Source organism: Panthera leo, chromosome A1 (assembly GCF_018350215.1).
Source record: "Panthera leo isolate Ple1 chromosome A1, P.leo_Ple1_pat1.1, whole genome shotgun sequence".
Lineage (NCBI taxonomy): Eukaryota > Metazoa > Chordata > Mammalia > Carnivora > Felidae > Panthera > Panthera leo.
Window position 1 is genome coordinate 117,132,875 of NC_056679.1, and position 12,108 is coordinate 117,144,982.

General features: G+C 39.6%; 1 protein-coding gene across 1 annotated transcript; it reads right to left on the minus strand.

The window, feature by feature from the left end:
• Positions 1 to 1,507: 1,507 nt before the first annotated feature.
• Positions 1,508 to 3,851, minus strand: TAF7 (TATA-box binding protein associated factor 7). Its single transcript, XM_042937438.1, has one exon. It carries the CDS (start codon positions 3,087 to 3,089, stop codon positions 2,040 to 2,042), a length of 1,050 nt encoding a protein of 349 aa, XP_042793372.1. The 5' UTR covers positions 3,090 to 3,851; the 3' UTR covers positions 1,508 to 2,039.
• Positions 3,852 to 12,108: the final 8,257 nt, after the last annotated feature.

Sequence of the window (12,108 nt, forward strand, 5' to 3'; positions counted from 1 at the left end):
CATTTATTATCTACCTACCATCCTTTTTCTTTTTAAAAAAAATTTTTTAAATGTTTATTTTTGAGAGAGACAGTGTGACTGGGGGAGGAAGAGAGAGAGGGAAACACAGAATCTGAAGCAGGCTCCAGGCTCTGAGTCATCAGCACAGAGCCCAATGCGGGGCTCGAACTCACAAACTGGGAGATCATGACCCGAGCCAAAGTTGGATGCTTAACCGACTGAGCCACCCAGACACCCCTCTACCTACCATCCTAATGTATTAAGAAAACTTGCTTCTTCTTATTTGCAAACATCAAGAAATAATCCAAAGTCTGATACTTGGGAGAAGCCTTAAACCTCTGTATTCTGTACTAAAATCTTAAAAATTAGGACATTTTGGTAGAAAACAATCAGATAACGTGAAAGAGAAAATTAGTATTGTGAGATTTCCACCATCAGCATGTAGGATTTTAGACTTGAGAAGTCTGCACAGTTTTAACATTTCACTACGGATGTTTCCTGTCAAATACAAAATTAAAATGGGCTTTAAATGTTTGCTTCATGAGGCCAATTTTCAAACGAACCTTTAATCCCAACCTGTCAGAAATGAATTGCATGCAATAGTGCATTTTGCAAATTTTGTCAGTTTTCAGAAATAGCTTAAATGTAAGGCATTAGATTAGAATCTTAAGAACATGTAAAATTTAAGAATATGAAAATTATGTTTAAGAAATTTTGAAATACTATAGTGATGACTTCCTTTATGAACAATTTTGATTAACTAACATGGACACATCACCTCTGTTCTGAGAATACTATTAAATGACTGCAGGATTAAAGTTGAAAATATTTACAAATGCAATCAATTCAAACCAATGTTGATTCAGTGAAAAGTACTCGATATGATAGCCTTTGCTTTGTTTCTACTATTTTAACCGAGTGTAGTGCTTAAAAAAAAAAAAAGATAAAAATACTAAGTTTTATAAATAAAACTATAGTAACTGTTAAAGATAAAAATAGTAAGTTGTATGCTAACAAAAGTTAGGCTAGTTTAGGAAAGGTTCTATACCTTGTGTTTTGTAACCTCCAAATGAAACAGGTGGGTTGGAAACTTAACATAAGGCAAAGATGGCATTTCCCAATTTCTTTGACCCTGCTGTGATTTCTTTTCTTTTTTTTTTTTAACATTTATTTTTGAGACAGAGAGAGCCAGATCATGAACGGGGGAGGGTCAGAGAGAGAGGGAGACACAGAATCCGAAACAGGCTCCAGGCTCTGAGCGGTCAGCCCAGAGCCCGACGCGGGGCTCGAACTCATGGACCACGAGATCGTGACCTGAGCCGAAGTTGGACGCTTAACCGACTGAGCCACCCAGGCGCCCCAGACCCTGCTGTGATTTCTTAAAACCCAACACATAACTGTTTCTTTTCCCTACAAACCAGAATCAAATCAGTCATTAAACCCCACCAAGAAACCACCTCAAAAGAGGATCTGATTTCCACTACCCCTAAAAGAGCAAGACACATTATGAGGTGAAAATTAGTTACTTTTATTTACTGTTAAAACAACTTTATGAAATGATTTGCAACTCTACATGGGGACAAATGCTTTCAGCAGCTGGGAAAATAGCTACCACTGCATGGGAAAATATATGCAAACTAGTTTCACTGCCTGCAGACTAGACTCTAGATCTTACTGCTCTCAGATGGCATCAGAGAGAAGCAACAGCCACTTCTGGCAAATGAGAAACAGCAGCAAAGTCCTGCAGTCAAGGTGTGATTACTAAGGTTGAACTGTTCATTCCACTAATCCTACAATTTTCCTACAATCATTTATCTGTGTACACATTCCTACTTCCTAAAGAATAAACACCTAACAAAGTGGTTATGACAAACAAGATAGCAATTCACATTTATATTTGTCTGTAAGACAAATTCAGCAACAGACAGTGGGGGAAATGGGAACTACTATAAAGTTACATCTAGTCCAGGTGATGAAGCCAAGATTATTCTTTCAATGGTGAGCCATCTAAGGAATGAAATTAAGTATTAGAACTCTTCTCACTTCTCTAGGAGTGATTCTAGCTCTTCTTGCAAAGAGCTGAGCTGCTCCTTTTCTCGGTCTTCCTTTTGTTTGAGTTCATCCAGCACAGCCTGAAATCTGTTCTTGAGAGCCAGGTTTTCGACTTTCATAATGAGATCCTCCTGTCGTTTTGCCCTATCCTGGGTCTCTTGGAGTTTGCCTTTCATATTATCAATCTGTTTCTGAATTCCCATGACCAGCTGATTGGTTCCCTCATTTTCTTGGTGCTGTTCATCTGATTCATTCAACTTGTCCTGTAGCTGTCTTTCCAAATCTTCCTCAGTGTCAATGATGTTTATATCTTCTTCATCTTGATGCTGGGTCTCATCTTCATCTTCACTGCTGCTGCTGAGGTCATTGAATATCTCCCGAAGCTCATCGTGTTCTAATGAGTCATGGCCCTGCCTGTGACCAGACATTCCTGGAGAAGAAATATCAAGGCCCTGATTTTCTGTTTCTTTTGTTTCATCTTCAGCAATTATTTCCCAACGAGTACTCACAGCTTCAGCATCTGTACTCAGCAACCGCTTCACTTCTTTCTCCACATCTGGAGATTCAATATACTTCTTCTTTGCTGTCTTCCGGAACCTTCTCTTTCTGACATTTTTAAGAGGCAGAGTAATTCCATGGTTCCATATAAACTTTTTCTCTTTGTCCTTATCCTTTTTCTTGCTTGCTTTGGGATCAGTAGTAGCAACTGGCTCTTCCACAGGAGGATAGAGATCACCATCGACTGTGGAGACAAGCATCTGACATATATCAGCTGTCTTGTAAAAAGTTTTCTTATCAATGGTTTTCAGACTTTCCATAACACACGGAAGATCTACCAATTTTGAGGCCAATGGGACCCGGTCCACTCTGACGATTCCATGACGTCCATCAGGGTGTAACTCAATTGTCAGTCTGTCCTTCAGGTTGACATGACCAGACTGTACTGCCCGCCTCACAGTAGAGGCATATTCTGGAGGTAGCCGTAATATAAACTGGCTCTCTAGTTCGTGAGGAGCATCATCTTTGCTCTTACTCATCTTTACTTCTTTGAGATTCACTTTTCTGACAATCACTTGTTGCACTAAAAAGTTCCAACAGTTAGAACGACCAGTTTGTTATGAGCTGAAATCTTAAGTACAAAGAGTTTTAAGCAGAACAGGAGCTAAGCGTCTATTTTGTCTTAATGTTGAATCAAGGCCCAAGTCTATATGAATTTGCCGTGACTAAAAACCAGTTAGGTGCGTTTTAATCTATTAGCTGCAATGCAAGTTTCAGCCTCCAGATGCCGCTGCCGGACAATGCAGAGGGAGCTAGCTAGCAGGAAAGCAAATGGCGGCTTCTGCGGAATGATTTTCGACACAGTAAGTAAGGCCCAGCAGACACTCCCAATCCACACTCTCACGGAACAAAGATATTCCAAAACCGGGGCGCGGTGAGCTCTCTTCGCCTTGGGTACTTACAATCCAGTGACGATTATAAACCTAGCTTCTCCGGACAGGAGCTAACGGAAGAGGAAGCCACTCAGAGCAAGACGGCCGGGCGCCGAGAGTCTTATTCAGTCTCTTTAATCCTCTGTTTTTTCCGGCTCTTAGGAAAGTGATCCGCTACCGATTAGCAACGGAATGGCGGAGGGCAGGCAGCGCGAAATCTCGCCGAGAGCCGCAACTCGCAGAGCCTGAAGCGATAGCTGCGCAGCTCAGCAGGTCTCGGTCCGGGGCGGCAGACCGAGCGAAAAAGAAAGCACTACGTCATCCCGCCGGGCGGGAGAAGCGGCTGTGAGTGACAGCACGACTCAAGCGGAAGTGCGGGCTGCCCTAGCTTGCGCAGGCGTAGTAGTGCAATTACGCCATCCGGCGACTTGTCTTCTCGTGAGAATTTGACTTAACGCGATGAACGCGATAATATTTCATAGAGAGCTATTGCTTTGAAAATATTTAGAGGCAAAGCTTGCTAGAAAGACGTTAGACCCTTATGTCCCCCTTTCCCGCTCCGCTAAGCCAGAACTTTTACCGGTCGCCGTGGGGCCGGATAGCTCCTAGACTGCTGAGTGATTACCGGAGATAGGGCGTCCGTGCGGAAAGCGTCTTTGCATCTGTCTGGAACCTCTCGGATGCTTCCACACGGTATACCAATCTGAAGCAGATACAAGAAATTATAATTAACCATACAGAGGATTGTAAAGTACCGAAATCAGTGGAGTGAGAAGGAGAAGCTGACCACTATATAATTCTAAGTATATATTTTGTTGATTATGAAAATGCCCGAAGGGGACTCACGATTTAGGGACTGTGTTTTGAAGGACTCCAAGGGAACATGGGTGATTACTCTTTCTAATATGTTTGATGTAGATATAAACGTAAACAGAAATAAGTGTATGGGGGCACATAATCGTTTAGGACACAGTTGTCTGATAAGTGGTCTAACTATAGAAGAATAAAATTGAAATTTAATTAGGATTTTTTTCATTCCACGTCCACTATTTTGAAGCTTTTCTACTAGTCTCTTCTTTGCGTAGTGAGGTATTCATTTGCTTTTTTTGTAATATTTAGGCCTAAATATCTAAGAGTTTCCACTTGCTCCTATTCATTTCCATTTATTTTTTAATAGGATCAGGTAAAGTATCAAGGTCATTAAATTTAATCTCTGTCCTCTAAAATATGAACAGCTATATCTAAATTTAAAAACTCACTTAAAATGTGATTAACACTCTCAAAATTCGCTTTATTTGTTTAGGCACTTATTGTCTCTTTCACCCCAGATTGGAAGCTCTGTGATAATCCAGAGTTTTCAGTCTCCCATAGTCATCGTGTCCCAGTGCCTAGTACGAAAACATGGGAGACACCCCAAAAAATTTGCTAATTGAATGAAACAACTGACCCATCTAGAAATAGCATAAATATAGTCTAATTCCCATAATAATTTGTGAGGGAAAATATATTCTATGTCACCTTAAAATGAGATAGAGCCATGTTACATACATTTCTCTCTAGTCAAGGACAGTGCCAATTATGAGTGGAGAGTTTTGCTAAAAGTGTGTGTGAATGTGTCTTCTTTGGTTTAGGTAGACTCTGATACCTAATCATGAGAGGAAATTAAAACGGCCTGGCACCAATTTGGACTTTTTGTTAAATTTGAAGTAGAAATTAGGTTCTTTCAGATAACTACATTAGTTCTGTTGGTTCTATGATGTGTTGAAGAATGTTCACTGATATAACTATAATTTCAGGATCATCTGTTTCCTTTTTTCGATGGTGAACTTTTTTTCAGTGTGATTATCCCTTAATTATACTTGGTTTTACCTCATTTGTAGCTATGAGTTTATTTTGCTAGCCTCTGCATGGTACTTTATTTAACCATATAATATGTAAGGACATGTCTATACATGTAAATAATCCAAATATTACTTTGCATTTTAATTGCCTGAGTTTTATGATGCTCAAATACCTTTGTCACAGAAAGTAACTTAAGATAAATTCTATGTAATTCTGATTTTCCGAAATTATTATCTATTTTAGTTAGTAAATCTTTATATGGAATGTTGTTGAAGAAAATTAAAAGGATTAACTGAAGTTTCCCCTCAGGTATCTACCTCCTTCAGTCCTGGAACATATTTTCTGCTTTTGAGTTTAACACATTTTATAAATGCTGTTTTTTGGGGGGAAAATTACATTGATCCTAAAACCAAGGGCTCTACCTCATCACACATTACCCTAATGTCTATTGATAAATATAGGTTTAAAAAAAAAATCAAGTCCATTAGACATACAGGAACACTCTAAATTGATGAACGAATTATACTTCTGTGGTTGTTCCATGGAATATCTGTGATACTAGGAAACCAAAGATTTGGGAAGAGCAATAAATTCCCCAGTTAAATGCCTCCTTCCTTTAATAAAAGTAGTATCACAATCAGGCTAATGCTGTATGCTTGAAAATTCCCTTTAAAAATTTCTAAATGTTTTTTATTTATTTTTGAGAGACAGAGAGAGACAAAGCACGAGTGGGGGAGGTCAGAGAGAGAGGGAGACACAGAATCCCAAGCAAGCTCCAGGCTCTGAGCTTTCAGCACAGAGCCTGACACAGGGCTCCAACTCATGAACCATTAGATCATGACCTGAGCTGAAGTCAGACACTTAACTGACTAAGCTACCCAGGCACCCCTGAAAATTCCCTTTAGTAAACTTTTAATAAACTTTTAAGTTGCTTATACTGTGGAGGTTAAAAAATTATGAGTGATAAAATAAGCCCTGCTTATATTTTGGAGATCACAAATTACAGGGTAAGGAAATTTCAGACACCTCAGGAAAGTATACTTCTATACTGGTGTATCATTTTATAAACAGTAAAAAACAAGTTTATAGGGATGCCTGGCTGGTTAAGTCGGTAGAGCATGCGACCCTTGATCTTGGGGTTGTGAGTTTGAGCCCCACTTTGAGTGGGAAAATTACTTAAAAATAAAATCCTAGGGGCGTCTGGGCGGCTCAGTCGGTTAAGCGTCCGACTTCGGCTCAGGTCAAGATCTCGCGGTTTGTGAGTTCAAGCCCCGCGTTGGGCTCTGTGCTGACAGCTTGGAGCCTGGAGCCTGCTTCAGATTCTGTGTCTCACTCTCTCTCTGCCCCTCCCCTGCTCATTCTCTGTGTCTCTCTGTCTCAAAAATAAATAAAACATTTTTTAAAAAATAAAAAATTAAAATAAATAAAAATAAAATCCTAAAGGGACTCCTGGCTGGTTCATTCAGAGGAGCATCCAACTCTTGATCTCAGGGTTGTGAGTTTGAGCACCACATTGGATGTAGAGATTACTTAAATAAAACTTAAAAAAATGAAATCTTAAAAAAAAAGTTTAACTAAAATGTAGCAGTCTCCTGTATCAAGTAGGACGTTTTCTATAGAAAAAAAAGGCCAACCTAATTTACACTGATTTATTATTTTTTTAATATGAAATTTATTGTCAGATTGGTTTCCATACAACACCCAGTGCTCATCCCAACAGGTGCCCTCCTCAATACCCATCACCCACTTTCTCCTCCCTCTCACACCCCATCAACCCTCAGTTTATTCTCAGTTTTTAAGAGTCTCTTATGGTTTGGCTCCCTTCCTCTCTAACTTTTTTCCCCTTAAATAATTAGAAAATCTGTTATCTTAAAAACCAGGTGTTCTAGAGCAGCTCTGTCCAATAGAAATATAATGTGAGCCACAGATGAAAGCCACTTATGTGATATTAAATTATCTAGTGACCAGAGTAAAGTGGCAAAAAGAAATATGTGACATTAATTTCAATAATTTGATTTAACTTAATTCAAATGATCATAATCAATGTAATAGTTATTAATGATATATTTTACATTCTTACTTTGTACTAAATCTTCAAAACCTGGTACGTATTTTACACTGACAGCACATCTCAATTTGGACTGGCCATATTTCAGATGCTCAATGGCCACATGTAGCTGATGGTTACTGTTTTGGACAGTGCCAGTGCCATTCTTGAAAGTATGGCTCCCTCTAGGCATGATAGAATCATGACCTGGCACAAATTGTTTTTCTCTTCCTAATTTTGGAGAATGATTATTTATATTTTTTCTGTTATTCTTTCAGCTTTGTCCTTATCTTGTAAACTTCTTAAGTCTCTGGTCATAAGAATTCTGCCAGCAGTAACCAGGGAGCTTCCTTCCTTGTCCACGGTAAGTTCAGAGAGTGGCTTCCTCCAACCAAAGTTTGTCTTTCAATGTGATTGGACCAGTTTAGACCATTTACCTATCCCTGGCTCAATAATAGTCACCTGGGGAATACCCTGAGCCTGTGATTTTCAGTATGATGGGGAGGAGGTGACATTTGGTAATGTCTGGAAACATTTTTGATTGTCATAACTGTGGGGGTGGGGTCTACTGGCATCTATTGTGTAGAGGCCAGGGATGCTGCTAAATATCCTACCATATGCAGACCAGCCCTCTTCCCCACAATAGTTCCATGGCTCAAAATAGTACCATGGTTGAGTAAGCTTATTAAGTCTGTATTCCTAACTAACACTGACAAGGGGAATGAGGTTTACCATTATTGGTTTACATCTATCAGTATCTATGAATAGGTTTAGCTTCCTGTTTCAGAGGGTGGGCCTCTAAACTAAAAAAGGAAATGTTAGAAGAGAGCAAAGGGCATAGACAACTTAGTCCATATGTACTACTTTAACAAAATACCATAAACTGAGTGGCTTGTAAACAACAGAAATTTATTTATAAGTTCTGGGGGCTGAGAAATCTGAGATAAAAGTGCCAGCAGATTTGATTGATGTCTGGTGAGGACTTCACCCTCATGACCTAATCACCTCTCCAAAGCCCTACCTCCAAATACCATTATACTTGGGATTAGGTTTCAACATATGAATTTTGAGGGAACACAAATACCGGTTTATAGAGGCCACCAGTAATATCCATGAAAGAGCTGATTATTTGAGGGGTTATAATAATATATATTTAATTCCAACAAAGATTCAAGTGGACAATAAGCACATGAAAAGATGCTCAACATCACTGATTGTTAGGGGAATGCAAATCAAGACAATGAGATACCACCTTACACCCATTAGGATGGCTACGATCAGAAAAACAAAATAACAAATGTTAGTAGGGATGTGAAATATTTGAAACCTTTGTGCATTGCTGGTAGGAATCTAAAATGGTATAGCCACTGTGGAAAACAGTGTGGCATTTCCTCAAAAAATTAAAAATAGGGGCACCTGCATGGCTCAGTCAGTTAAGCATCTGACTCTTGATTTTGGCTCAGGTCACGATCTCACGGTTTGTGAGTTCAAGCCCCTCATTGGGCTCTGTACTAGCAATGTGGAGCCTGCTTGAGATTCTCTGTCTCTGTCTGTCTCTGCTCCTCCTCTCCTCATACATTCACTCTCTCTCTCTCAAAATAAATAAACATTTAAAAAAATTAAAAGTAGAATTACCTTATGATCCAGCACTTCCACTTCTGGGCATGTACCCAAAAGAATTGAGAGCAGGGTCTCAAAGAGACATTTGTAGGGGTGCCTGCATGGCTCAGTTGGTTGAGCATCTGACCTCAGCTCAGGTCATGATCTCATGGTTCATGAGTTCGAGCCCCACATCAGGCTTGCTGCTGTCAGCCAAGAGCCTGCTTTGGATCCTCTGTCCCCCTCCCCCCGCCCCTCCTCTGTTCATGTTCTCTCTCTCAAAAATAAATACAACATTTAAAAAGGGACATTTGTACACCCATGTTTATAGCAACATAATTAATAGTAGCTAAAACTTAGAAGCAACCCAAGTTGCCATCAACAGATGAATGAATAAGTAAAATGTGGTCTGTACATACAATGTAATGTTATTCAGCCTTAAAAAGGAAGCAAATTTGGGGGTGCTTGGGTGGCTCAGTCAATTAAGGGTCTGACTCTTGATTTTAGCTCAGGTCATGATCTCGTGGTTCGTGAGATTGCTTACAGCAGAGAGCCCACTTGTGATTATCCTTCTGTCTCTCTCTCAACCCTTCCTTCTCTTCCTCCCTCTTTCTCTCTCTCTCAAAATAAATAAATAAACTTTAAAAAAAGAGGAAGGAAATTTTTACATATGCTACAACACAGATGAACTTTGAGGATATTATTCGGTGTAAAATAAGCCAGTCATAAATAGATAAATACTAGTTGATTCCACTTATATAAGTTATTTAGAGTAGCCAAAATCATAGAAAATAGATGATGTTTTCCAGGGGCTGGAGAGAGGGGAGAATGAAGAGTTAATAGGTAATGGGTATGGGTTTCAGTTTTAAAAGTTGAAAAGTGTTCTGGAGATAGATGGTAGTAATGGTTGTATAAGATTATGAATGTATTTAATACCACTGAACTGTGTACTTAAAAATGGTTAAGATGTTAAATTTTATGTGTATATTACCACAATAAAAAAGAAAAAAGTATATATGTATTTACAAAGTGTGGACAGTCATCAAATATAATAATCACATAATTACTGGTGATTTAAAATTTTTATCAGTATTTTCTACTTTTGTATAATAAAAAAACTTGTTATATTGTAGAATTTACAGTGAGAATGACTTTTGTGATGAAAAATTATTTTTATAATGGCTAATTTCTTGAGCAAAAATTTTTTAAGGAAAAGAAGCTTCAGTGGTGTATCATCTTCAAAAGGAAATGTCAAGAGGGAAAATTGTGTAGGAATTCTTTTAAGTCGATTTGAATTTTAATAAATTAAAGCATTTGGTTTAAATTTTTCAGAAAGGCTAATTTCTTATACTTTGTCAAAAAGAAATAATGACTCGCAGCCTCTGCCTAAAATAAGTCCTGGAAATAAAGCAAATACAGTCTCCTGACTTTGAGAAATAACACGAGGTAGATATCGTACCAGGCCTCTGGGTGCCGCTGTCTGCCAGTCCGTAGCTAGAGTGAAACAAAGCAATCCATTGGCATTCTGACCCAGCGATCCCCGCCGACATTTGTGGAATATATCTGGAGTGGACTTCTTATGCCTTCTCTTCCACCATCTTTTCTAAATTTCTGCGTCAGGAACATCAGGATGTTTAATGACCCGGAATGAGGCGCTGCCTTTTCTCTCCATTGTACCTTTGTAATCCGGGAGCAACCATGGCAAGATGTATTAGGATCTGAGAAGCAGCATCGAGAAGAGATAAGAAAGAAGTCCCCCACAGGAAAGGCACACCGTGCGCAGTAAGCAGTTTCCCTTACTGTTGTCTTTGTTCAGCCTATTGAAGTATGCATCAGATGTGCTGCGAGATTCTAGAAGAAAAGGCCAGTGGTTTAAAAGTGGGGAATCTGGGCAAAGATGTGACCAGAACTATGGGTGAGTGCCGGGAAGCCTCTTTCCTGCCAGAGAAAGGAGCAGGGAAGAACTGGAGAATGACAGACTAGATCTATCAGATAATGTTAAAGGAAGTCTTTAGGCCCTTGAATCTGAAACCCTCACTGGAAACCCCATGAATGCTTTTCATATAAATTTATTCATCCTGGATATAAATAATTTATGGTTTTTAATACATTTTGTTTTGGAAATTGTGGAAAACATCTTAAAATGAGCATAGTTCATTCTTAAACCCCAATGTGTTTGGATGCTACAAGTAATTCTCTATGGATTTATCACATTAGTTTCAGTAGCCATTTTCCCAGTCCCCACAAGTAAAAGAGATGACTAGGGCAGGAATGGACCAGAGGAGCAGAACTGCCACCAGTTAGTGGTAGGGAGGGGTAGGAACAGCTCGTGGCAAGATGAGGGAGTTGGATGCTAATGCCAGTGCTGCCATACTGAGCCACAAGAAGTACAGCAGAATCTGCCTACAGGAGAACCTGCCCTCCACCACATGCTCTGCATTCTTCAGGGGGACTCTACTGACCTGGATGACACTGTAAGGTCGAGATCCCCTACACTCACTACAGTCTCATATAGCATATCTACCATCTAAAAGTGACAGTACCATCTTTGATTTTTGGAGTGCAACAGATGCATCATGGAGTAGAAGAGAAGATTGGAGGCAGTTTAAGGGCCCCTTTCAAGATCCTGATTGAAATGGAGGTTGAGAACTACAGTGCTGTGCAGGTGACTTTCAGCTGGGTGTCTAGTCCTATTAAAGGCAAGAACTGTGGTTGCCCAAGCCAAAACAATGGAGAGATGAAAGATACAGAAAGTAGTAAACACACAGTCAAACAATTTACTTCTAAGAATTACTATGCAATTCTTTGTAAGCTACAGACAGATGGAATTCTAAACTGGAAGCAGACCATGAAATACACTGTCACCACCGGAGCCACCAAGGACAAGCTGTCCCTCTCCTCCAGCATAAGCATCACCCTGCATATCACCACCATCAACAAAAAATGCTTGTTTTCCAGCAGACCTCTTTCTGCAGTCCAGGAGAATGGGAACACCTGCTATAAGTCTCCATCTCACACTTTAATGCTTCTTACCCAGATGTGGGGCCCTGTGCACCTATTTCTTCCTGGCCAGCAACCTGGCACTGTGTGCACTGTCATCCAATGTGTCAGTAGGTGCAGAGCATGATGATGTTCACT

Excerpts from the sequence above, each read along its gene's own strand:
- TAF7 (XM_042937438.1), bottom strand. The coding sequence starts at position 3,089 with ATGAGTAAGAGCAAAGATGATGCTCCTCACGAACTAGAGAGCCAGTTT.